Source organism: Pseudophryne corroboree, chromosome 4 (genome assembly GCF_028390025.1).
Source record: "Pseudophryne corroboree isolate aPseCor3 chromosome 4, aPseCor3.hap2, whole genome shotgun sequence".
Classification (NCBI taxonomy): domain Eukaryota; kingdom Metazoa; phylum Chordata; class Amphibia; order Anura; family Myobatrachidae; genus Pseudophryne; species Pseudophryne corroboree.
Window position 1 is genome coordinate 872,187,772 of NC_086447.1, and position 26,105 is coordinate 872,213,876.

At 47.5% G+C, this 26,105-nt stretch overlaps 1 protein-coding gene across 1 annotated transcript in view; it reads right to left on the reverse strand.

The window, feature by feature from the left end:
* The window catches only part of TMEM151B (transmembrane protein 151B), a 110,679-nt gene extending 94,850 nt beyond the window's left edge, over window positions 1-15,829 (reverse strand). Inside the window, exon 1 of the mRNA XM_063918811.1 lies at window positions 15,137-15,829. Within this exon, the coding sequence (XP_063774881.1) occupies window positions 15,137-15,217 (81 nt within the window). The 5' untranslated portion in view covers window positions 15,218-15,829. The remainder of the gene's footprint in view (window positions 1-15,136) is intronic.
* Window positions 15,830-26,105: the final 10,276 nt, after the last annotated feature.

Here is a 26,105-nt window from a genome sequence, read left to right on the forward strand (position 1 = left end):
CATAAGAGTGCCAGCATGATTATATACAGCCATAGGAGTGCCAGCATGATTATATACAGCCATAAGAGTGCCAGCATGATTATATACAGCCATAGGAGTGCCCGCATGATTATATACAGCCATAAGAGGGGGGGGGGGGGGCGGGCCACGGCGGCTGCGTGACGTCACACACAGCCGCTGTGGGCCAGGGAGCGACGAGTAGCTGGTCGGGAACTACTGCGGGCCGGGGAGAGTGACGAGTAACTGCGCTGGTCGGGAGCTACTCTTGAAGTGCAAAGACATCGCCGCTGTGCGATGCCTTTGCTCTTCTGGTGGGGTGGGGGTGGGGGGGCAGCACTGACATGCGGGGCGGACTAGCCGTGTGCTGGGCGTCCCCCCCCGCATGTCAGTGTGAATGATCGTAGCTGTGCTAAATTTAGCACAGCTACGATCAACTCGGAATGACCCCCTATATATAGCCATAAGAGTGTCCACATCATAAATCCGTGATTTAACCAATGTGTCTGAATGACAGGTTTTGTCCACTTTCCAGTGTTTGGAAGCAAATGGTCAATTGTCATTTGCTCTCATCCATTGCCTGATTTTCATTCCATCCAGCCAGATCTGACAGATGATCTGCCATATAATTGTATAGTGTATACCCAGCTTACATGGCAACATTTTACCTGGAGGTCACAGAGGGATACTGGAAGATCAAGATGGCTGAGGAGGAGAAACACAAAGCCAGATACACTAATAGGAAATGTTCCCCTTCAGACAGTCTGCTTCCTTCCAACAACATGGATCAGACATTGCATTTCATGAAAATGATGTGGCAGCATACCCTACATGAGCGCTCAAAATCCGTGTTGCTGTGTGGTCTGAAAGGGGCCAGAGTTTCAACCCTGGTCGTTGTGTGGTGTGAACGGGAAAGCCGGGTCATGTGATCAAAGCGCCACCCGCTGCCCTTGTCACTAATATGGCATGGGGGTAATTCCAAGTTGATCACAGCAGGAATTTTTTTAGCAGTTGGGCAAAACCATGTGCACTGCAGGGGGGGCAGATATAACATTTGCAGAGAGAGTTAGATTTGGGTGGGTTATTTTATTTCTGTGCAGGGTAAATACTGGCTGCTTTATTTTTACACTGCAAATTAGATTGCAGATTGAACTCACCCCACCCAAATCTAACTCTCTCTGCACATGTTATATCTGCCTCCCCTGCAGTGCACATGGTTTTGCCCAGTTGCTAACAGAATTCCTGCTGCGATCAACTTGGAATTACCCCCATTATGCGGGGTTGGGAATGTCAGTGGAAACGGGACTGAGCGGGTCGCACCCAGGAAGCACCCGTGTACGACTCCAGGGTGCGACCTAGGGTCTGAATGACCAGTGCGTGTGCGCAGACCAACTGGATGCGGCAAATGTGAACGACCACGCGGCTGTGTTCGGGTCTGAATCGGGACTACAGACCATCTACAGGCTATCCCAATGTCAGATTGTCCGGCAATGGCCAGTACCAGGAATCTAAATGCTGCAGGCCAGGAGTCAGGCATTGGAGGCTCAGGAACTCCTGAATATCCAGAGCATCTGTGGGGAACCTGAGACTGTCAGACCTTCAGGTTGTGAGTAACAATAGGCTCCACTCAGCTCTAGGTCCAGCAGCAGCTCTACGGCCCGTAGAGCTCTACCCCAGTGTTACCTTATACCTACCAACGGGATGTGACCGGCGCTCGGAATCCCCGCGGTCACCATGCTGACGCCGGGGTCCCGACCACCACTACCACCCCAGCCGGCATTATGGGAAGAGAGAATGCCTTTACATGGCCGAAAGTCACATCGTCATTTCCACCACTCCGAGGGAGCTGTCCTGTGCTCGTTGTCCAGGGCTTTACACAGACTCTCCCTTGCTGTGCAGAGCAGCGGTAAGTGAGTCCTTCCTGAACTCCTCCACCTCCATCCCTCCTCACTGACCTGCTGCCGCATGGGAGACATCATTCTGCTTGTCTATCATTTTCTATAAGCCTGTCCCCCCGACTCCTGAGAGCCAATAGGAGTCAGTGGCCGGGTTTATAGAAAATGATAGACATGCAGAATGATGTCTTCCGTGCAGCGACAGCAGGTTAGTTACAGACACAGTGGCGGCTGCTGATCCCTGCGTAAGACCGCCAGAACAAATATTACATGCAACATCACATGTATGTTTATATATGCTGACCGGCTCCCCCTGCAATGTGTGTTCAGAGCTGCAGCCCAGGGTCAGCCGCCGCCACTGCGCCTCTCAGTATACTGCAGCCTGTGGATGGCACGGCAGGACAGTGAGAGTACCCACCTAAAGCAGGATGGTTTGGGGTAGGTTACCTGGCTACAACTTGGGAAAAGTTATAAAGGAATTATTTACATCAGAGGTTCTCAAACTCGGTCCTCAGGACCCCACACAGTGCATGTTTTGCAGGTAACCCAGCAGGTGCACAGGTGTATTAATTACTCACTGACACATTTTAAAAGGTCCACAGGTGGAGCTAATTATTTCACTTGCAATTCTGTGAGGAGACCTGCAAAACATGCACTGTGTGCCCCCGAGGACCGAGTTTGAGAACCTCTGATTTACATATTGCATCAATTGATGTAGCAACAGTAGGATGGCCGCACACGCTGTCTCGTCACAAATAATCTATCATTATAAGTATGAGATTACATTTATTGTTTCCAATTAATTATAGTAACAGAAGCACTAGGATTAATTACACGTATTTAGTGATTAGTGTTATGATAATTATGATTCCATACTGTTTACCGCTACAGAGCTTTGTCTTTCCCTGGCCTGACTCCCTAGCTTCTTTCTAACCGTTCCTATTATATTCCCCTATATCAGGAGTTTCATCTCCAATCCTCAAGTATACCCAACATGTCATGTTTTCAGGATTTCTATCTGTGGAATTGGAATAATTACCAAACAAGCAAAATAAATGATCTCACATGTGCATGATTCAAGAACTGCACAAAACATGACCTGTTGGGGGTACTTTAGGACTGGAGTCAAGAACCATTGTTGTATATCAGTGTTTCCCGTCCAGTCATCAAGGACGCCTAACAATGCATGTTTTCCAGGTCTCCCTACAGAATCACACCTGCATTAATTAGTCCCATTGGTAAGTCTTGTATCAGTCAGTAATTAATATACCTAAATTTGTTGATGTGTTTCATCGATACTCATACCTATCCTCAATGCTGCTGCCCGTCTCATCTTCCTCACCAAACGTACTACATCCACCTCCCCTCTCTTGCATGACCTCCAATGGCTACCCTTCCCATTCAGAATCCAGTGCAAGAATCTCACACTCACCTACAAAGCCCTTACCCTCACTTCTCCCTCTTACATCTCTGACCTTATCTCTCTTTACGTTCCCACTCTCTTTGCTCTGCTAATGCACGCCGTCTCTCCTACCAACTGAATACCTCCTCCAACTTTTACCTACAAGATTTTGCACATCTCCGGAATTCTCTACCTCTCCCCATCCGACTCTCCACCTCTCTACAAACCTTCAAACGGGCTCTCAAGACCCAATTCTTCACCAAACCCAGCCAACTGTCCTCCTAACCCTCCTGTCTATGCTAGGGTTGCCAGCTCATCCCTTTAATTCTGGACACATATTAATTACACAGGATCTGTGGCTGGCTGACTTCTAGACTCAATTTCACCTGGTTTTAATCAGCTACAGAACCTGTGTAATTAATATGTGTCCAGAATTAAAGGGATGAGGTGGTAACCCTAGTCTATGCTCACTGTCTAACCCTTCTGAGCAACCCCGGTCTGTCAGCCCTTGACCTTTTAAATTGTAAGCTCACAAGAGCAGGGCCTTCTTTCCTCATGTGCCTTTACTTTTCTTACTTACACTATTTTATACTCCATAATCCCTTTGATGGCACCTAACCCCTGGTTTTCCATACCTGTCCTATATTGTTCTGAACTGTAAGTGCTGTTTTATTGTTTGCTCATTTGATGTACTGTGTAATGGGTGCTGTGGTTCCCTTGTAGACCTTGTGGTGCCATATAAATAAAGGATAATAATAATAATACCTCCCAACATGACCCGCTCCAGGAGGGACAGAACGCTGTACTCCTGGACTTCCCTCTTGGACTTCCCTCTTAATTTATGATTGCCATCACCTTTCTTAGCTATGAACCTGTTCAAAACAGGTTTCGGCAATCATACATTAAGAGGGAAATCCAGGAGCAGAGCATTGTGTCCCTCCTGGAGAGGGTCATGATGGGAGGTATGGATACTATAGGTTTCTTATACCCCTTTCACATCGCAAAAATATCCCGGTATCAACCCGGCATATTGCTGGGTCCACATGGGTCAGCATGCAATGTGAAAGGACCCATGGAGAATTCCCCCGGTCGCCTGACCCGGTAATTCAACCTGGGTAATAAGAAGGGTTATTCCCGGGTTGAATACCGGGTCAGTGGCAGCGTAAACGGATTCCTGCGTCGATGCGACCCGGGACCCGTTTACTACATAGGGAGAGGTGGTGCGGCTGCCGGCTCTGACTCACACCGCTATGGCAACCCACCCGGCATATTGCCGGGTCGGGAAGCCAGCAGAGAGGCTCCAATGCTGGATGCCACCCGGGAAAAACCCGTTTCCTATTCCCGGGTGGGATCCAGAATTGGAGATGTGAGAGGTGTATTATGGATTCAGCTGGTGCACAGTCACTTGTCACCACTAAACGCAGGGCCGGTTCTACCATTAGGCAGCTTTAGGCGGCCGCCTAGGGGCGCCGGCTCCTGGAGGGCGCCACTAAATTCATCTAGCAAAAAACTGAAGGATGACTCTGTGTGCCGCCTCCTCCTTACACTGCGCTGGCTGCTGCTTTGGGTCTAATCAGGTGCAGCCGGCGCTATCAGGCTGTACCACAGAGTGCCTCAGCACTTCCTACGCGCTACCAAGTGTAACATCATGTCATATGAAGGCACATAGGAGGAGGATGTAACTTTGGCTCCCCAAGTGGCGCCCCCACGGCCGCTCCGCATAGTCCTGATTCCGACTCTCTAGCAGCAAGCAGCACCTGACTACATGTCTGTCTGCACCTGCAGCGTCGCTTTAATGCTGCTGCCAGCTATAAGAGGAGCCATACCAATTATGAGGGAAAACAAGGAAAAAACTATTACGTAAGTAACCCTTGGGGATTTCTACAGGACCACAGATAGTACACATCTTACAGCCTGGTGGGTGGTTTGCACTTGTAAACAGCATAATAGGAAAACATAGGCACAGGGGTACAATACAGTACAAATGGAGGAGGGGGGCAGTAATTAACTTACAGATGGGGGGATGGAACACAATAAGGACCATACAAATATATGTATATAATACTGTATGTATGTATACAGATACAATTAAATATCCCACCAGACCCCATATACAAATGCAGTGTATACAGCAGAGCTGGCCAAACCAGTCCTCGAGATCTACCAACAGTTCACATTTTCCAGACCATCAAGTTTATGCACAGGTGTAGTCATTACTAATTAAGATGTGCTGCATTCATTCCTAACTGACAATTCTACACATCTCCAGGAGGCCTGGAAAACATGAACTGTTGGTAGATCTCGAGGACCGGATACAGGATAGATAGATAGATAGCACTCAGCAAAAAATGTATATTGGCCTCAGTGTCCTATACAATTGCCAACATGCCAGCTAGCATGTATACATAGGCAGAAAGAATGGTCATCATTCAAGGATTTAAAGGTAAAAGTACTGTATATTGTGAACAAAGTCCCGAAAATATACTTTTTCACTTTAAAAGTTCATGAGTGTTGTTTCTTCTTTCTGCATATGTATAATAATGCAATATACCCTAGTCCACCTAGTGGCCACCTGCATCTCCCCGCCGAAAGGTGGTGGTGGGTGGGTGGGGGGGGGGGGGGGGTTGCAGGTTAGGGGGTGCTAGGTTGGAGATTTGCCTAGGGTGCATAGAGACCTTGCACTGGTCCTGACTGAACGTATCATTATTATTATTATTATTATTAGCATATATTTATATAGTGCCAGCATATTCCTTTGTTCTGTACAGTTGTTAACACAGTAATAAAACAACATTGGGTAATAACATACAGTGAGATAAGAGGGCCCTGCTCACAAACCTACAATCTATAGGAGAATAGGAATTTAATGCATAAGGCAGAGGTTCTCAAACATGGTCCTCAAGGCACCCCAACGGTCCAGGTTTTAAGTTTAACCATGCTTGGCCACAGGTGACTTAATTAGCAACTCAGTCAATTTGATTTAACCGTCTGTGCTGAGTCATGGATATACCTAAATCCTGGACTATTGGGGGGCCTTGAGGACCGTTGGGGTGCCTAGAGGACCGGGTTTGAGAACCTTTGGCATAAGGTTAAGTACTACATATAGAAATTCCGATAGCGGGAGGACAGAGCGTGTGCAGAACATGTCCTGCGTCAACGCACGCAGGGCCCCCTAAGCCGCAGCCTGATTGACAGACTGTAGCTGTGTGGGGGTGAGAAGGGGGCAGCACCAGGCAGTGCACCATGTTGCTCCCATATTCTGGGAGTGCCGAGGCCAGTGTTGGGTTTTCAACCCTTGACAGTTTGGAGACTCTAGCTGCTTCTAGAAGATAATAGATATAATCTAATTGGTTGCTATGGGCAACATCACTAGCAGGGCAGTTGTGAGCCACTCCAGGCCCCGGTAAAGTCATGGGAGCGTGGCTAATTAAGTGAACGTGACTATGGGTCCTTTAGTCTAAAAATATGTGAATAATAAAATAATTGTGGGGCTGCGCCATTTTAACATGGGGGGGCGCCATTTTAATATAGGGGAGCAGGGGGGAGGGCACCCACTTCCTACCTTTACTTGATCTGGAAGCGGATCCCTCCTCCCTGGCCACCGATACCAGTGATATTTGGGAAGATGACGCTGGCCACTAGAGAGCAAAGACTCTGGCACAGTGCTTTCTATGTGCGGCATCATCTGCCCAAAGTTATCACTGGGAAGGCCACAGTGCAAGTATCATCACCCTGGGCTGCAGCTCAGGTGTCCGGGGATCGCCAGTGCTGCGTCTCTTACAGCCGCCACTAAACCCGGGATGCTGCATTCTGCTCCACTCTCCTTCAAAGCCAACCCCTACTCCCCAGACTCATGTGAAAACTAGCCAATGGGGGCAGGCTTAGCAGGCGAGTGGAGGTGTTATATTGAATGCTGAGCCCCGGGTTCACCAGCAGCTGTAAGATGACATGCAGCGCTGACGATCCCCACGGAGCTACAGCCAGCACATATGTTACATACATCCCTGCATGTATGTTCATATGTGCAAACCTGCTCCCCCCTGCATGATGTGGTATGAGCCAGAGGCGTCACCGGGTGCGCACTCTATATTATCACACACACACACCCCCGACCCCCCCCCCCCCCGCGGGAGCAGCGGGCATTCGACAAGGGACGTGGCCTACTCAAAAGGGGCGTGGCCTCACATGGGTGTTTTTTTCCCTTCGCTCTGGGGGCATGTCCAGCTTCCCTGAAGATGCTGGCTGCCCCCGGAGACTGCTCAGCGTGCAGTGCCGGATCTTCTCTATGACAGGAGCCGAGTGCTGCAGGAGTTTATCTCACTGCAGCACTCGGCTCCTGTCACTACAGAGAAGCTGGTACTTTGGTGTCACCCCTTCCGAGGGGGACGCCCGGGTGCAGGCCGCATCCCCCACACCCGCCTTCTGACGCCACTGGTGTGAGCAGCAGCCGCCACTGATCCTACCAGATCTAAATTGGTCAAAGCTGTGCAGCATGTGTGAGCTACAAAGAAAAGCAGTCAGTATTTACCCTGCAAACAAAATAATAATAATAATAATAATAACCAGCTGATGTGCCCGGTTTCAACTGGGCAAAGGTTTCCTGGGTGGACCATTTTACCCCTTTTCACCCCCTAAGGAGTAACATTTAAAAAAATTCCTGCTTAGTGGGTGGCTGCAAATAACTGTCACAGTTCCAAGGCCACTCAGCAAGTCACATGTTCCAGGTCACCCAGCAGATGCGCAGGGAGAGTTCACCAACCGTCACATTTTCCAGAGCACAATGGTGATGCATTGTGAATGGCAGGCTGACATTTTGCCACATAACTCCGAAATAAAGCAACCAATTACAATGGCAACATTTTTCAGCAAATTTATGGACCAGGGGCCCGATTCAGACCCGATCGCTGCTGTGCGTTTTCGCACAGGGGACGAATATCGATTGACTGCGCATGCACGTCACCAAACAACAACAGGCATCGCCAAACAGCGACAATCTGGTGCGAAAAATTCAATCGCACAGCCATTCGCAAGCTGATTGACAGGAAGAGGCCGTTTGTGGGTGGTAACTGACCGTTTTCTGGGAGTGTCAGGGAATACGCAGGCGATCCCAAGCATTTTCAAGGAGCGTATGTGATGTACGCTCCAGACCCGATCAGCCCGTTCTCATTGCACTGTAGGAGTTAGTCCTGGGCTGCGCACACACTGCACACAGTGGTAAAAAGATTTGATGGTGAGTGAGGTGCGAATGGATTTACAGCTGTCCGCTGACTGAGGGACATTTGTAGCACGGCGTACACATGCGATCGCACACTTGCACGGCGAATTTACACTCCCCTTGGGCAGCGACTATCTGATCGCAGTGCAGCAAAATTACCTGCCCAGCGGTCAGGTCTGAATTATCTCCCCAGACCTTTAATTTGGCATATGAGTTGCCCTGCTCAGACAATGGCATCATAGAAATATGTCACTCATAAGTCACCCTTCTGCTATCAATAATAATAATAATAATGATGATAATAATAATAATAATGATGATAATAATAATAATAATAATAATAATAATGATAATAATAATAATAATGATAATAATACGCTGCCCGGCATTTAAAAAAAAAAACATTGGCCAATTTTAGGCCAAAATCTCGGAATCCTGCTGATCCAGATCTTGGGATTGGACACCCTAGTTACATACAACTTCACATGTATGTTCACGTGTGCTGGCCAGCTCCCCCTCTGCACACTTTGGGCCTTATTCAGACCCTGTTGCAGACGGGAAAAAATAGCAAGCGCACGATTTTTGGATATCTGGGCATATGCCGCAGTGCGCATGCGTGGGTTAGTATGATTCTATCGCATTCCGGAAGGATGCGTTCACATCATGATTGACAGGCAACGGGCGCCTGGAGGCAGTGACACAGCGTTGGGAGGGAGTGTTGTGGGAAACGCAGGCATCTCATGGCCATTTTCGAGGCGGCCTGATGACGTTGCTTGCGTTTCCTACGCCATGCTGCGTAGGCAAGGGTCAACCTCTATTTGAGGTTTTTGCAATGCGATCACCATCGTTGGGTGGCACCACACATTCCGGGGCGGCCTTGCCCTGTGCAGGTCGGCTCCCAGCATGTGATTTTAGTGATCAGAGATTTTGCTAAGATTGCAAAATCCGCAACCAACTCTGAATAACCCCCTCTGGTCGGCACTGAAGCCCAGGGGCAGCAGACACCAATCATAATAGTATTTGCCCCCAAGCATGGCAACAGCTTACGGTCATTAGGTCGACCACTATTGGTCGATGCGCACTAGGTCAACATGGTCATTAGGTTGACATGAACAAGATTGACATGGAAAAGGTCGACATGAGTTTTTCACATTTCTTTTTACATTTTTTTTTACTTTTTCATACTTTACGATCCACGTGAACTACGATTGTGAATAGTAACCAGTGCGGAGTGCAGCGGTAGTGGAGCGAGGCACCTTGCCTGAAGCATGGCGAGTGAAGCGAGCCATTCGAGGGGACACGGTGCACTAATTGGGATTCCCCGTCACTTTACAAAGAAAACTAAACCAAAAAAAGTAAAACAACTCATGTCGACCTTTTTCCATGTTGACCTAATGACCATGTCGACCCAACCACCCTGTTGACCTAATGCATGTCGACAAATAGTGGTCGACATAATGACTGTCGACCTAAATCTTGTCGACCTAATGACCCATACCCCATTGCAACATGGTTTGTTCCAGATGAAAAAAGTTACTTGCTTTTAACTTTGCTTCCATTCGGAATGATCTCCTTTGTTAGGAAAATAATACCCCTTTTCCACTTGCTAGCACGGGTCAGGCTCCCGCCTGCGACCCGTGTTAGAGCGCCATTCTACACTGAGTTCACCAACCCGGCATATTGCCGGGTTGGTGACGCTACTGCTGACGCTGCAGGGGCGGCGCTGGGAGATCACATGATCTCCCAGCGCCGCCCTTCCATACACTGTGAACGGGAGCCGTGTCGCATCGACACGGCTTCCGTTTACACTACACAGCTTACCAGGTTGAACACATGTTCAACCCGGCAAGCTACCGGGGTAGGATTCCTGGATCACTTGATCCGGGAATTTGCAGGGGGAGCCGTTTCCACTAGAAAAAAACACGGGTAAATGTGCGCCCCCTCTCATTTACCCGTGTGTTTACAGCTAGTGGAAAAGGGGTATTAGTCTATCTCCTGCATTCAAAATAGAAAGTAGGGGTGACAGTCTTCTTGGGGAAGAACGGCTATTGTATAATCAATACAGGATATAAAGGGTGAAAGAATTAAAGTTTTTGCAGTGTCTTGTGTGAGATACAGGTGTATTCTGGGGGATCCGGTCTCTAGGTCCGACAGCAACTAGGTCGACACTATCTAGGTCGACCACTATTGGTCGACAGTAACTAGGTCGACAGGGTTCCTAGGTCGTCAGGGTCTCTAGGTCGACAGGTCAAAAGGTCGACATGAGTTTTTCACATTTTTTTTTTTAACCTTTTCATACTTCGATCCACGTGGACTACAATTGGGAACGGTAACCTGTGCCTTGCCCGAAGCATGCGCGGGGACGCGGTGCACTAATTGGGGTTCCCGGTCACTGTATGAAGAAAACAACACCAAAAAAACATTAAAAACCTTATGTTGACCTTTTGACCTGTCGACCTAGACCCTGTCGACCTAAAGACCCTGTCGACCTAGTTGCTGTCAACCAATAGTGGTCGACCTAGACACTGTCGACCTAGTTACTATCTACCTTCCATACCACACCCGTATTCTGGATATGTTTCTTAGATGACTGTAATAGGATTTTATAACAGATCTATCTCCATACTGCACAATGACACACATATTCCTCTTCTATCTTTCTGATCTAACATTTGACAAACGAGTGTATAGTAACATGACCACCAGTCACAGGTATTACTGTATCTTACTTGTGTGACACATAGTGACAGCTGGGTTTGAGATTCAGAGTGACAGACAGCTGTGTGAGTTATGCAGAGTAAATGTGGGTACACACTAGGCGATGTGCTCAGTTAGTGACATCGCCTACTGTTTACCCTTGTGGGCCCGGGCCACCCGAGGCGGGCATACACACTGCGATATCGCTAGCGATATCACACAGTGGCGTCAGCCGCGGCCGGCCGGAGCATGCAGATCATGGATGATAGTCCAAATTGAGCTGCATGTACAGCCGAGGGACGGTGAGTGCATTGTTCATCGTCCGCAGTATACACACTGGGAGATATAGTAAACAACGTCGCTCAGGAAGCCTAAGTGTACCTTAACAGACAGCTGTGTGTGTAATACAGAGTGACAGACAGCTGTGTGTGAGATACAGTGTCAGACAGCTGTATGTGAGATACAGAGTGACAGCTGTGTGTGTAATACATAGTGACAGACAGTAGTGTGTGAGATACAGAGTGACAACTGTGTGTGAGATACAGAGTGACAACTGTGTGTGAGATACAGAGTGACAGCTGTGTGTGTAATACAGAGTGACAGACAGCTGTGTGTGAGATACAGTGTCAGGCAGCTGTGTGTGAGATACAGAGTGACAGCTGTATGTGTGATACAGAGTGACAGCTGTGTGTGTATGTGTAATACAGAGTGACAGCTGTGTGTGTAATACATAGTGACAGACAGCTGTGTGTGTATTACATAGTGTCAGCTGTGTATGTGAGATACAGTGTCGGGCAGGTGTGTGTGAGATACAGTGTCAGGCAGGTGTGTGTGTGATACAGAGTGACAGCTGTGTGTGAGATACATGTCAGGCAGCTGTGTATGAGACAGTGGCAGACAGCTGTGTGTATGATACAATGTGACAGCTATGTGTGAGATACATAGTGACAGCTGTGTGTAAGATACAGTGTCAGGCAGGTGTGTGTGTGATACAGAGTGACAGCTGTGTGTGTGATACAGTGTCAGGCAGGTGTGTGTGAGATACAGAGTGACAGCTGTGTGTGTAATACATAGTGACAGACAGTAGTGTGTGAGATACAGAGTGACAGCTGTGTGTGAGATACAGAGTGACAGCTGTGTGTGTAAAACAAAGTGACAGACAGCTGTGTGTGAGATACAGTGTGCCAGGCAGCTGTGTGTGAGATACAGTGTCAGGTAGATGTGTGTGTGATACAGAGTGACAGCTGTATGTGTGATACAGAGTGACAGCTGTGTGTGAGTTACAGAGTGACAGCTGTGCGTGTAATACAGAGTGACAGACAGCTGTGTGTGAGATACAGTGTCAGGCAGCTGTGTGTGAGATACAGAGTGACAGCTGTATGTGTGATACAGAGTGACAGCTGTGTGTGTAATACATAGTGACAGACAGCTGTGTGTGAGTTACAGAGTGACAGCCGTGCGTGTAATACAGAGTGACAGACAGCTGTGTGTGAGATAGTGTCAGGCAGCTGTGTGTGAGATACAGAGTGACAGCTGTATGTGTGATACAGAGTGACAGCTGTGTGTGTATGTGTGATACAGAGTGACAGCTGTGTGTGTAATACATAGTGACAGACAGCTGTGTGTGAGTTACAGAGTGACAGCCGTGCGTGTAATACAGAGTGACAGACAGCTGTGTGTGAGATAGTGTCAGGCAGCTGTGTGTGAGATACAGAGTGACAGCTGTATGTGAGATACAGTGTCAGGCAGGTGTGTGTGAGATACAGAGTGACAGCTGTGTGTGAGATACAGTGTCAGGCAGGTGTGTGTGTGTGATACAGAGTGACAGCTGTGTGTGATATACAGTGTCAGGCAGCTGTGTGTGTGATACAGAGTGACAGCTGTGTGTGAGATACAGTGTCAGGCAGCTGTGTGTGTGATACAGAGTGACAGCTGTGTGTGAGATACAGTGTCAGGCAGGTGTGTGTGAGATACAGAGTGACAGCTGTGTGTGAGATACAGTGTCAGGCAGGTGTGTGTGTGTGATACAGAGTGACAGCTGTGTGTGAGATACAGTGTCAGGCAGCTGTGTGTGTGATACAGAGTGACAGCTGTGTGTGAGATACAGTGTCAGGCAGGTGTGTGTGTGATACAGAGTGACAGCTGTGTGTGAGATACAGTGTCAGGCAGCTGTGTGTGTGATACAGAGTGACAGCTGTGTGTGAGATACAGTGTCAGGCAGGTGTGTGTGTGATACAGAGTGACAGCTGTGTGTGAGATACAGTGTCAGGCAGCTGTGTGTGTGATACAGAGTGACAGCTGTGTGTGAGATACAGTGTCAGGCAGGTGTGTGTGAGATACAGAGTGACAGCTGTGTGTGAGATACAGTGTCAGGCAGCTGTGTATGAGACAGTGGCAGACAGCTGTGTGTATGATACAATGTGACAGCTATGTGTGAGATACATAGTGACAGCTGTGTGTGAGATACAGTGTCAGGCAGCTGTGTGTGTGATACAGAGTGACAGCTGTGTGTAAGATACAGTGTCAGGCAGGTGTGTGTGAGATACAGAGTGACAGCTGTGTGTGAGATACAGTGTCAGGCAGGTGTGTGTGTGATACAGAGTGACATACAGTTGTGTGTGAGATACAGAGTAACAGCTGTGTGTGTATGTGTGATACAGAGTGACAGCTGTGTGTGTATGTGTGATACAGAGTGACAGACAGCTGTGTGTATGTGTGATACAGAGTGACAGACAGCATTCATTGTGTGTGTGTGTGTGTGTGTGTGTGTGTGTGTGTGTGTGTGTGTGATACAGAGTGACAGCTGTGTGTGTGTGTGTTATACAGAGTGACAGACAGCTGTGTGTGAGATACAGTGTCAGGCAGCTGTGTGTGAGATACAGTGGCAGACAGCTGTGTGTATGACACAAAGCGACAGCTGTGTATGTGATACATAGTGACAGACAGTTGTGTGTGAGATACAGAGTAACAGCTGTGTGTGTGTATGTGTGATACAAGTGACAGCTGTGTGTGTATGTGTGATACAAAGTGACAGACAGCTGTGTGTATGTGTGATACAGAGTGACAGACAGCATTCATTGTGTGTGATATAGAGTGACAGATAGCTGTGTGTGTGTGTGTGTGTGTGTGTGTGTGTGTGTGTGTGTGTGTGTGAGATACAGAATGACAGCTGTGTGTGTGTCTGTGTGTGTGTTATACAGAGTGACAGACAGCTGTGTGTGAGATATAGAGTGACAGCTGTGTGTGAGATACAGTGGCAGACAGGTGTGTGTGTGTGTGTGTGTGTGTGTGTGTGTTATACAGAGTGACAGCTGTCTGTGTGTGTATGTGATACATAGTGACAGCCAGTTGTGTGTGAGATACAGCGTAACAGCTGTGTGTGTATGTGTGATACAAAGTGACAGCTGTGTGTGTATGTGTGATACAGAGTGACAGACAGCTGTGTGTATGTGTGATACAGTGACAGCTGTGTGTGTATGTGTGATACAGAGTGACAGACAGCATTGTGTGTGATAAAGAGTGACAGATAGCTGTGTGTGTGTTATATAAAGTGACAGACAGCCGTGTGTGATACAGAGTGACAGCCCTATGTGTGTGTGTGATACAAAGTGACAGACAGCTGTGTGTGATAGTGACAGACAGCCGTGTGTGATTCACAGTGACAGCCTGTTGTTTGTGTGATATGAGACAGCTGTGTGTGATACAGAGTGACAGATATCTGTGTGTGTGATACAGGGTGACAGTCTGCTGTTTGTGTGATGCAGAAATACAGATAGGTGTGTGTGTGTGTGTGTGTGTGTGTGTGTGTGTGTGTGTGTGTGTGTATGTATATATATATATATATATATATATATATATATATATATAGTATTATAGCTGTCAGATGGTATATACAGACAGGGACATAAACAAAAGTGTCCAGCTACTCACCAGCTCCCGCACAGCATCTGTCTCCTCCTGAGGTACTGACCCTGTGCTGCTTTCACTGGCACCCGATGCAGGGGGGGACATGGCCAATCAGGCAGGCAAAGTACCCTGTCCAGGGGCAGAACAGTGAGGGGAGAGGTACCAGAATGAGAGTCATTACCCCCCACCCACAGCAAGAAGCCCCCACACTCTCAGGGCCTCTCACATCTGTATCCTCCGGACATTACATGTATACACTACACACATGTGCACAAGCCAGGAGCCCTCTGCACATACCTGGCACACGCACACACACACACACACACACACACGCACACACACAAACAGACACACACACACATACACACACACACACACACAATGGTACAATGCAGTGTTACCCAATGGTAAATGTTACATGACACGTACACACTATGACACACACATTACACATACACACACAGGACACAGATGGAGCGGTGCAGGGACAGGAGGGAAGGGGACAGGGACAGGAGGGATCAGAGGGAAGGATGCTGCAGGAGCCGGAGGATGGGAGAGATTCCCAGGGAAGATGGAAGGGAGACGGGAGGAGGGAGGAAGAGGAGGAGATACAGGAGGAGGTGAGAGCAACACACACAGTCACAGCTGGAGTAATCAGACCTGACCTTGGGAGAGCTCTCTCCATCACTGCATGTCTCATTCTGTCTCTCCATCACTGCATGTCTCATTCTGGAGACTGTCTCTCCATCACTGCATGTCTCATACTCTCTCTCCATCACTGCATGTCTCATACTGTCTCTCCATCACTGCATGTCTCATTCTGTCTCTCCATCACTGCATGTCTCATTCTGTCTCTCCATCGCTGCATGTCTCATTCTGTCTCTCCATCGCTGCATGTCTCATTCTGTCTCTCCATCGCTGCATGTCTCATTCTGTCTCTCCATCGCTGCATGTCTCATTCTGTCTCTCCATCGCTGCATGTCTCATTCTGTCTCTCCATCGCTGCATGTCTCATTCTGTCTCTCCATCGCTGCATGTCTCATTCTGTCTCTCCATCGCTGCATGTCTCATTCTGTCTCTCCATCGCTGCATGTCTCATTCTGTCTCTCCATCGCTGCATGTCTCATTCTGTCTCTCCATCGCTGCATGTCTCATTCTGTCTCTCCATCGCTGCATGTCTCATTCTGTCTCTCCATCACTGCATGTCTCATTCTGTCTCTCCATCACTGCATGTCTCATTCTGTCTCTCCATCACTGCATGTCTCATTCTGTCTCTCCATCAATGCATTTCTCATTCTGTCTCTCCATCACTGCATGCCTCATTCTGTCTCTCCATCACTGTATGCCTCATACTGTTTCTCCATCACTGCATGCCTCATACTATCTCTCCATCACTGCATGTCTCATTCTGTCTCTCCATCACTGCATGCCTCATACTATCTCTCCATCACTGCATGTCTCATTCTGTCTCTCCATCACTGCATGTCTCATTCTGTCTCTCCATCACTGCATGTCTCATTCTGTCTCTCCATCACTGCATGTCTCATACTGTCTCTCCATCACTGCATGTCTCATACTCTCTCTCCATCACTGCATGTCTCATACTGTCTCTCCATCACTGCATGTCTCATTCTGTCTCTTCTTCACTAACTAACTCTGTCCTACCATCCCTGCATGTCTCATACTGTCTCTCCATCGTTGTATGCCTCACACTGTCTCTCCATCATTGTATGCCTCATACTGTCTCTCCATCACTGCATGCCTCATTCTGTTTCTCCATCACTGCATGTCTTATACTGTCTCTCCATCACTGCATGTCTCATTCTGTCTCTCCATCACTGCATGTCTTATACTGTCTCTCCATCACTGCATGTCTCATTCTGTCTCTCCATCACTGCATGTCTCATTCTGTCTCTCCATCACTGCATGTCTCATTCTGTCTCTCCATCACTGCATGTCTCATTCTGTCTCTCCATCGCTGCATGCCTCATACTGTCTCTCCATCACTGCATACCTCATTCTGTCTCTCCATCACTGCATGCCTCATTCTGTCTCTCCATCACTGTATGCCTCATACTGTTTCTCCATCACTGCATGCCTCATACTATCTCTCCATCACTGCATGTCTCATTCTGTCTCTCCATCACTGCATGCCTCATTCTGTCTCTCCATCACTGCATGTCTCATTCTGTCTCTCCATCACTGCATGTCTCATACTGTCTCTCCATTACTGCATGTCTCATTCTGTCTCTTCATCACTGCATGTCTCATACTGTCTCTCCATCACTGACTCAATTTGTCTCTCCATCTGTGCATGTCTCATACTCTCTCTCCATCACTGCATGTCTCATACTGTCTCCCCATCACTGCATGTCTCATACTGTCTCTCCATCACTGCATGTCTCATTCTGTCTCTTCATCACTGTATGTCTCATACTGTCTCTCCATCACTGACTCAATTTGACTCTCCATCTGTGCATGTCTCATACTCTCTCTCCATCACAGCATGTCTCATACTGTCTCCCCATCACTGCATGTCTCATACTGTCTCTCCATCACTGCATGGCTCATTCTGTCTCTTCATCACTGCATGTCTCATACTGTCTCTCCATCACTGACTCAATTTATCTCTCCATCCGTGCATGTCTCATACTGTCTCTCCAACACTGCATGTCTTATACTGTCTCTCCATCACTGCATGTCTCATTCTGTCTCTCCATTACTGCATGTCTTATACTGTCTCTCCATCACTGCATGTCTCATACTCTCTCTCCATCACTGCATGTCTCATACTGTCTCTCCATCACTGCATGTCTCATGTTGTCTCTCCATCCCTGCATGTCCCATTCTGTCTCTCCATCGCTGCATGCCTCATACTGTCTCTCCATCACTGCATGCCTCATACTGTCTCTCCATCACTGACTCAATTTGTCTCTCCATCCGTGCATGTCTCATACTGTCTCTCCATCACTGCATGTATCATACTCGCTCTCCATCACTGCATGTCCCATTCTGTCTCTCCATCACTGCATGTCTCATTCTGTCTCTCCATCACTGCATGTCTCATTCTGTCTCTCCATCACTGCATGTCTCATTCTGTCTCTCCATCACTGCATGCCTCATTCTGTCTCTCCATCACTGTATGCCTCATACTGTTTCTCCATCACTGCATGCCTCATACTATCTCTCCATCACTGCATGTCTCATTCTGTCTCTCCATCACTGCATGCCTCATACTATCTCTCCATCACTGCATGTCTCATTCTGTCTCTCCATCACTGCATGTCTCATTCTGTCTCTCCATCACTGCATGTCTCATTCTGTCTCTCCATCACTGCATGCCTCATTCTGTCTCTCCATCACTGTATGCCTCATACTGTTTCTCCATCACTGCATGCCTCATACTATCTCTCCATCACTGCATGTCTCATTCTGTCTCTCCATCACTGCATGCCTCATACTATCTCTCCATCACTGCATGTCTCATACTGTCTCTCCATCACTGCATGTCTCATACTCTCTCTCCATTACTGCATGTCTCATACTCTCTCTCCATCACTGCATGTCTCATACTGTCTCTCCATCACTGCATGTCTCATTCTGTCTCTTCTTCACTAACTAACTCTGTCCTACCATCCCTGCATGTCTCATACTGTCTCTCCATCGTTGTATGCCTCACACTGTCTCTCCATCATTGTATGCCTCATACTGTCTCTCCATCACTGCATGCCTCATTCTGTTTCTCCATCACTGCATGTCTTATACTGTCTCTCCATCACTGCATGTCTCTCCATCACTGCATGTCTCATTCTGTCTCTCCATCACTGCATGTCTCATTCTGTCTCTCCATCACTGCATGTCTCATTCTGTCTCTCCATCACTGCATGCCTCATACTATCTCTCCATCACTGCATGTCTCATTCTGTCTCTCCATCACTGCATGTCTCATTCTGTCTCTCCATCGCTGCATGCCTCATTCTGTCTCTCCATCGCTGCATGCCTCATACTGTCTCTCCATCACTGCATACCTCATTCTGTCTCTCCATCACTGCATGCCTCATTCTGTCTCTCCATCACTGTATGCCTCATACTGTTTCTCCATCACTGTATGCCTCATACTATCTCTCCATCACTGCATGTCTCATTCTGTCTCTCCATCACTGCATGCCTCATTCTGTCTCTCCATCACTGCATGTCTCATTCTGTCTCTCCATCACTGCATGTCTCATACTGTCTCTCCATCACTGCATGTCTCATACTGTCTCTCCATCACTGCATGTCTCATTCTGTCTCTTCATCACTGCATGTCTCATACTGTCTCTCCATCACTGACTCAATTTGTCTCTCCATCTGTGCATGTCTCATACTCTCTCTCCATCACTGCATGTCTCATACTGTCTCCCCATCACTGCATGTCTCATACTGTCTCTCCATCACTGCATGTCTCATTCTGTCTCTTCATCACTGCATGTCTCATACTGTCTCTCCATCACTGACTCAATTTGACTCTCCATCTGTGCTTGTCTCATACTCTCTCTCCATCACTGCATGTCTCATACTGTCTCCCCATCACTGCATGTCTCATACTGTCTCTCTATCACTGCATGGCTCATTCTGTCTCCATCACTGCATGTCTCATACTGTCTCTCCATCACTGCATGTCTCATTCTGTCTCTTCATCACTGCATGTCTCATACTGTCTCTCCATCACTGACTCAATTTATCTCTCCATCCGTGCATGTCTTATACTGTCTCTCCAACACTGCATGTCTTATACTGTCTCTCCATCACTGCATGTCTCATACTCTCTCTCCATCACTGCATGTCTCATACTGTCTCTCCATCCCTGCATGTCTCATACTCTCTCTCCATCACTGCATGTCTCATACTGTCTCTCCATCACTGACTCAATTTGTCTCTCCATCTGTGCATGTCTCATACTCTCTCTCCATCACTGCATGTCTCATACTTTCTCCCCATCACTGCATGTCTCATACTGTCTCTCCATCACTGCATGGCTCAATCTGTCTCTTCATCACTGCATGTCTCATACTGTCTCTCGATCACTGACTCAATTTATCTCTCCATCCGTGCATGTCTCATACTGTCTCTCCAACACTGCATGTCTCATACTGTCTCTCCATCACTGCATGTCTCATTTTGTCTCTCCATTACTGCATGTCTTATACTGTCTCTCCATCACCTCATGTCTCATGTTGTCTCTCCATCACTGCATGTCTCATGTTGTCTCTCCATCCCTGCATGCCTCATACTGTCTCTCCATCGCTGCATGCCTCATACTGTCTCTCCATCACTGCATGCCTCATACTGTCTCTCCATCACTGATTCAATTTGTCTCTCCATCCGTGCATGTCTCATACTATCTCTCCATCACTGCATGTATCATACTCGCTCTCCATCACTGCATGTCCCATTCTGTCTCTCCATCACTGCATGCCTCATACTGTCTCTCCATCACCTCATGTCTCATGTTGTCTCTCCATCACTGCATGTATCATGTTGTCTCTCCATCCCTGCATGTCCCATTCTGTCTCTCCATCGCTGCATGCCTCATACTGTCTCTCCATCACTGCATGTCTCATTCTGTCTCTCCATCGCTGCATGCCTCATACTGTCTCTCCATCACTGTATGCCTCATACTGTCTCTCCATCACTGACTCAATTTGTCTCTCCATCCGTGCATGTCTCATACTGTCTCTCCATCACTGCATGTATCATACTCTCTCTCCATCACTGCATGTCTCATTCTGTCTCTTCATCACTGCATGTCTCATACTGTCTCTCCATCACTGACTCAATTTGTCTCTCCATCTGTGCATGTCTCATACTCTCTCTCCATCACTGCATGTCTCATACTGTCTCTCCATCACTGCATGTCTCATACTGTCTCTCCATCACTGCATGGCTCATTCTGTCTCTTCATCACTGCATGTCTCATACTGTCTCTCCATCACTGACTCAATTTGTCTCTCCATCTGTGCATGTCTCATACTCTCTCTCCATCACTGCATGTCTCATACTGTCTCCCCATCACTGCATGTCTCATACTGTCTCTCCATCACTGCATGGCTCATTCTGTCTCTTCATCACTGCATGTCTCATACTGTCTCTCCATCACTGACTCAATTTATCTCTCCATCCGTGCATGTCTCATACTGTCTCTCCAACACTGCATGTCTCATACTGTCTCTCCATCACTGCATGTCTCATTCTGTCTCTCCATTACTGCATGTCTTATACTGTCTCTCCATCACTGCATGTCTCATACTCTCTCTCCATCACTGCATGTCTCATGTTGTATCTCCATCCCTGCATGTCCCATTCTGTCTCTCCATCGCTGCATGCCTCATACTGTCTCTCCATCACTGTATGCCTCATACTGTCTCTCCATCACTGCATGCCTCATACTGTCTCTCCATCACTGACTCAATTTGTCTCTCCATCCGTGCATGTCTCATACTGTCTCTCCATCACTGCATGTATCATACTGTCTCTCCATCACCTCATGTCTCATGTTGTCTCTCCATCATTGCATGTCTCATGTTGTCTCTCCATCCCTGCATGTCCCATTCTGTCTCTCCATTACTGCATGCCTCATACTGTCTCTCCATCACTGTATGCCTCATACTGTCTCTCCATCACTGCATGCCTCATACTATCTCTCCATCACTGCATGTCTCATACTGTCTCTCCATCACTGCATGTCTCATACTGTCTCTCCATCACTGCATGCCTCATACTGTCTCTCCATCACTGACTCAATTTGTCTCTCCATCCGTGCATGTCTCATACTGTCTCTCCATCACTGACTCAATTTATCTCTCCATCCGTGCATGTCTTATACTGTCTCTCCAACACTGCATGTCTTATACTGTCTCTCCATCACTGCATGTCTCATACTCTCTCTCCATCACTGCATGTCTCATACTGTCTCTCCATCCCTGCATGTCTCATGTTGTCTCTCCATCCCTGCATGTCCCATTCTGTCTCTCCATCGCTGCATGCCTCATACTGTCTTTCTATCACTGCATGCCTCATACTGTCTCTCCATCACTGACTCAATTTGTCTCTCCATCCGTGCATGTCTCATACTGTCTCTCCATCACTGCATGTATCATACTCGCTCTCCATCACTGCATGTCCCATTCTGTCTCTCCATCACTGCATGCCTCATACTGTCTCTCCATCACCTCATGTCTCATGTTGTCTCTCCATCACTGCATGTCTCATGTTGTCTCTCCATCCCTGCATGTCCCATTCTGTCTCTCCATCGCTGCATGCCTCATACTGTCTCTCCATCACTGCATGTCTCATTCTGTCTCTCCATCGCTGCATGCCTCATACTGTCTCTCCATCACTGTATGCCTCATACAGTCTTTCCATCACTGACTCAATTTGTCTCTCCATCCGTGCATGTCTCATACTGTCTCTCCATCACTGCATGTATCATACTCTCTCTCCATCCCTGCATGTCTCATTCTGTCTCTTCATCACTGCATGTCTCATACTGTCTCTCCATCACTGACTCAATTTGTCTCTCCATCTGTGCATGTCTCATACTCTCTCTCCATCACTGCATGTCTCATACTGTCTCCCCATCACTGCATGTCTCATACTGTCTCTCCATCACTGCATGGCTCATTCTGTCTCTTCATCACTGCATGTCTCATACTGTCTCTCCATCACTGACTCAATTTATCTCTCCATCCGTGCATGTCTCATACTGTCTCTCCAACACTGCATGTCTCATACTGTCTCTCCATCACTGCATGTCTCATTCTGTCTCTCCATTACTGCATGTCTTATACTGTCTCTCCATCACTGTATGTCTTATACTGTCTCTCCATCACTGCATGTCTCATACTCTCTCTCCATCACTGCATGTCTCATGTTGTATCTCCATCCCTGCATGTCCCATTCTGTCTCTCCATCGCTGCATGCCTCATACTGTCTCTCCATCACTGTATGCCTCATACTGTCTCTCCATCACTGCATGCCTCATACTGTCTCTCCATCACTGACTCAATTTGTCTCTCCATCCGTGCATGTCTCATACTGTCTCTCCATCACTGCATGTATCATACTGTCTCTCCATCACCTCATGTCTCATGTTGTCTCTCCATCACTGCATGTCTCATGTTGTCTCTCCATCCCTGCATGTCCCATTCTGTCTCTCCATTACTGCATGCCTCATACTGTCTCTCCATCACTGTATGCCTCATACTGTCTCTCCATCACTGCATGCCTCATACTATCTCTCCATCACTGCATGTCTCATACTGTCTCTCCATCACTGCATGTCTCATACTGTCTCTCCATCACTGCATGCCTCATACTGTCTCTCCATCACTGACTCAATTTGTCTCTCCATCCGTGCATGTCTCATACTGTCTCTCCATCACTGCATGTCTCATTCTGTCTCTTCATCACTGCATGTATCATACTCTCTCTCCATCACTGCATGTCTCATTCTGTCTCTCCATCACTGCATGTCTCATTCTGTCTCTTCATCACTGCATGTCTCATACTGTCTCTCCATCACTGACTCAATTTGTCTCTCCATCCGTGCATGTCTCATACTGTCTCTCCAACACTGCATGTCTCATACTGTCTCTCCATCACTGCATGTCTCATTCTGTCTCTCCATTACTGCATGTCTTATACTGTCTCTCCATCACTGCATGTCTCATACTCTCTCTCCATCACTGCATATCTCATACTGTCTCTCCATCACTGCATGTCTCATGTTGTCTCTCCATCCCTGCATGTCCCATTCTGTCTCTCCATCGCTGCATGCCTCATACTGTCTCTCCATCACTGTATGCCTCATACTGTCTCTCCATCACTGCATGCCTCATACTGTCTCTCCATCACTGACTCAATTTGTCTCTCCATCACTGCATGTCTCATACTGTCTCTCCATCACTGCATGTTCCATTCTGTCTCTCCATCACTGCATGCCTCATACTATCTCTCCATCACTGCATGTCCCATTCTGTCTCTCCATCACTGCATGCCTCATACTGTCTCTCCATCACTGCATGTCCCATTCTGTCTCTCCATCACTGCATGTCCCATTCTGTCTCTCCATCACTGCATGCCTCATACTGTCTCTCCATCACTGCATGTCCCATTCTGTCTCTCCATCACTGCATGCCTCATACTATCTATCCATCACTGCATGTCTCATACTGTCTCTCCATCACTGCATGTCTCATACTGTCTCTCCATCACTGCATGTCCCATTCTGTCTCTCCATCACTGCATGTCTCATACTGTCTCTCCATCACTGCATGTCTCATACTGTCTCTCCATCACTGACTCAATTTGTCTCTCCATCCGTGCATGTCTCATACTGTCTCTTCAACACTGCACATCTCATACTGTCTCTCCATCACTGCAAGTCTCATTCTGGCTCTCCATCACTGCATGTCTCATACTGTCTCTCCGTCACTGCATGTCTCTCCATTACTGCATGTCTAATTCTGTCTCTTCTTCACTGACTAACTCTGTCCTACCATCCCTGCATGTCTCATTCTGTCTCTCCATCACTGCATGTCTTATACTGTTTCTCCATCACTGCATGTCTCATACTCTCTCTCCATCACTGCATGTCTCATACTGTCTCTCCGTCACTGCATGTCTCTCCATCACTGCATGTCTAATTCTGTCTCTTCTTCACTGACTAACTCTGTCCTACCATCCCTGCATGTCTCATTCTGTCACTCCATCACTGCATGTATCATACTCTCTCTCCATCTGCATGTCTCATACTGTCTCTCCATCACTGCATGCCTCATACTGTTTCTCCATCACTGCATGCCTCATACTGTCTCTCCATCACTGCATACCTCATACTGTCTCTCCATCACTGCATGCCTCATACTATCTCTCCATCACTGCATGTCTCATACTGTCTCTCCATCACTGCATGTCTCATACTGTCTCTCCATCACTGCATGCCTCATACTGTCTCTCCATCACTGCATACCTCATACTGTCTCTCCATCACTGCATGCCTCATACTGTCTCTCCATCACTGCATGCCTCATACTGTCTCTCCATCACTGCATGCCTCATACTGTCTCACCATCGCTGCATGTCTCATACTATCTCTTCATCACTGCATGTCTCATACTGTCTCTCCATCACTGCATGCCTCATACTGTCTCTCCATCACTGCATGCCTCATACTGTCTCTCCATCACTGCATGCCTCATACTGTCTCTCCATCACTGCATGCCTCATACTGTCTCTTTATCGTTGCATGTCTCATACTGTCCCTCCACCATTGCTGTTTCATACTGTCCATCCATCACTGCATGTCTCATACTGGCCCTCAATCACTGCATATCTCATACTTAAAGGTGATCAGCTCTGTGTGTCCATCGGACACAGAGCTGATCACACTGGCCGGGTCCTGCAGAGAAAGCTGGGCAGAGAAAGCTGGACAGAAGGCTGCAGATAGCAGTGCTGACCTGTGATTTCGCCAGCCTGAGCTGGCGTTAATATCACAGGGCACACTGTAGATTTTTTTCAAATTTTTTTTCCGTAAATTCAGCCACATCGCATTTCCCATTATAAGTATGGGGAATGCGATGTGGGTTACTAAAAAAAATGACAAAGGATTTGGAGCAGTTTTTCATGAAAACTGCACCAAAAGCCTTTTAATACATTTCAGTGATACTAAAATAATGTGAAAAGGGTGTGAAAACACCCTTTTTCACATTTTTTTTAGTAAAAATAATGTTAATAAATAGGCTTCTAAGTGACTGAAAGCACTGTCTGAAGTGAAACGCGTGAGCTACGCTGGGAATGTGCGCTGTGTCATGTTTTCCACCATCATGGTTACACTGACTGCACATGAGCCAGAACGCATGACTCTGGGGCATATTTATATCATTGGTGCCGTAAGGAATTATTTTGGGGGGCATTTTAACCAAACTCTCGCTGTGAGAGTTGCTTCTGCCTA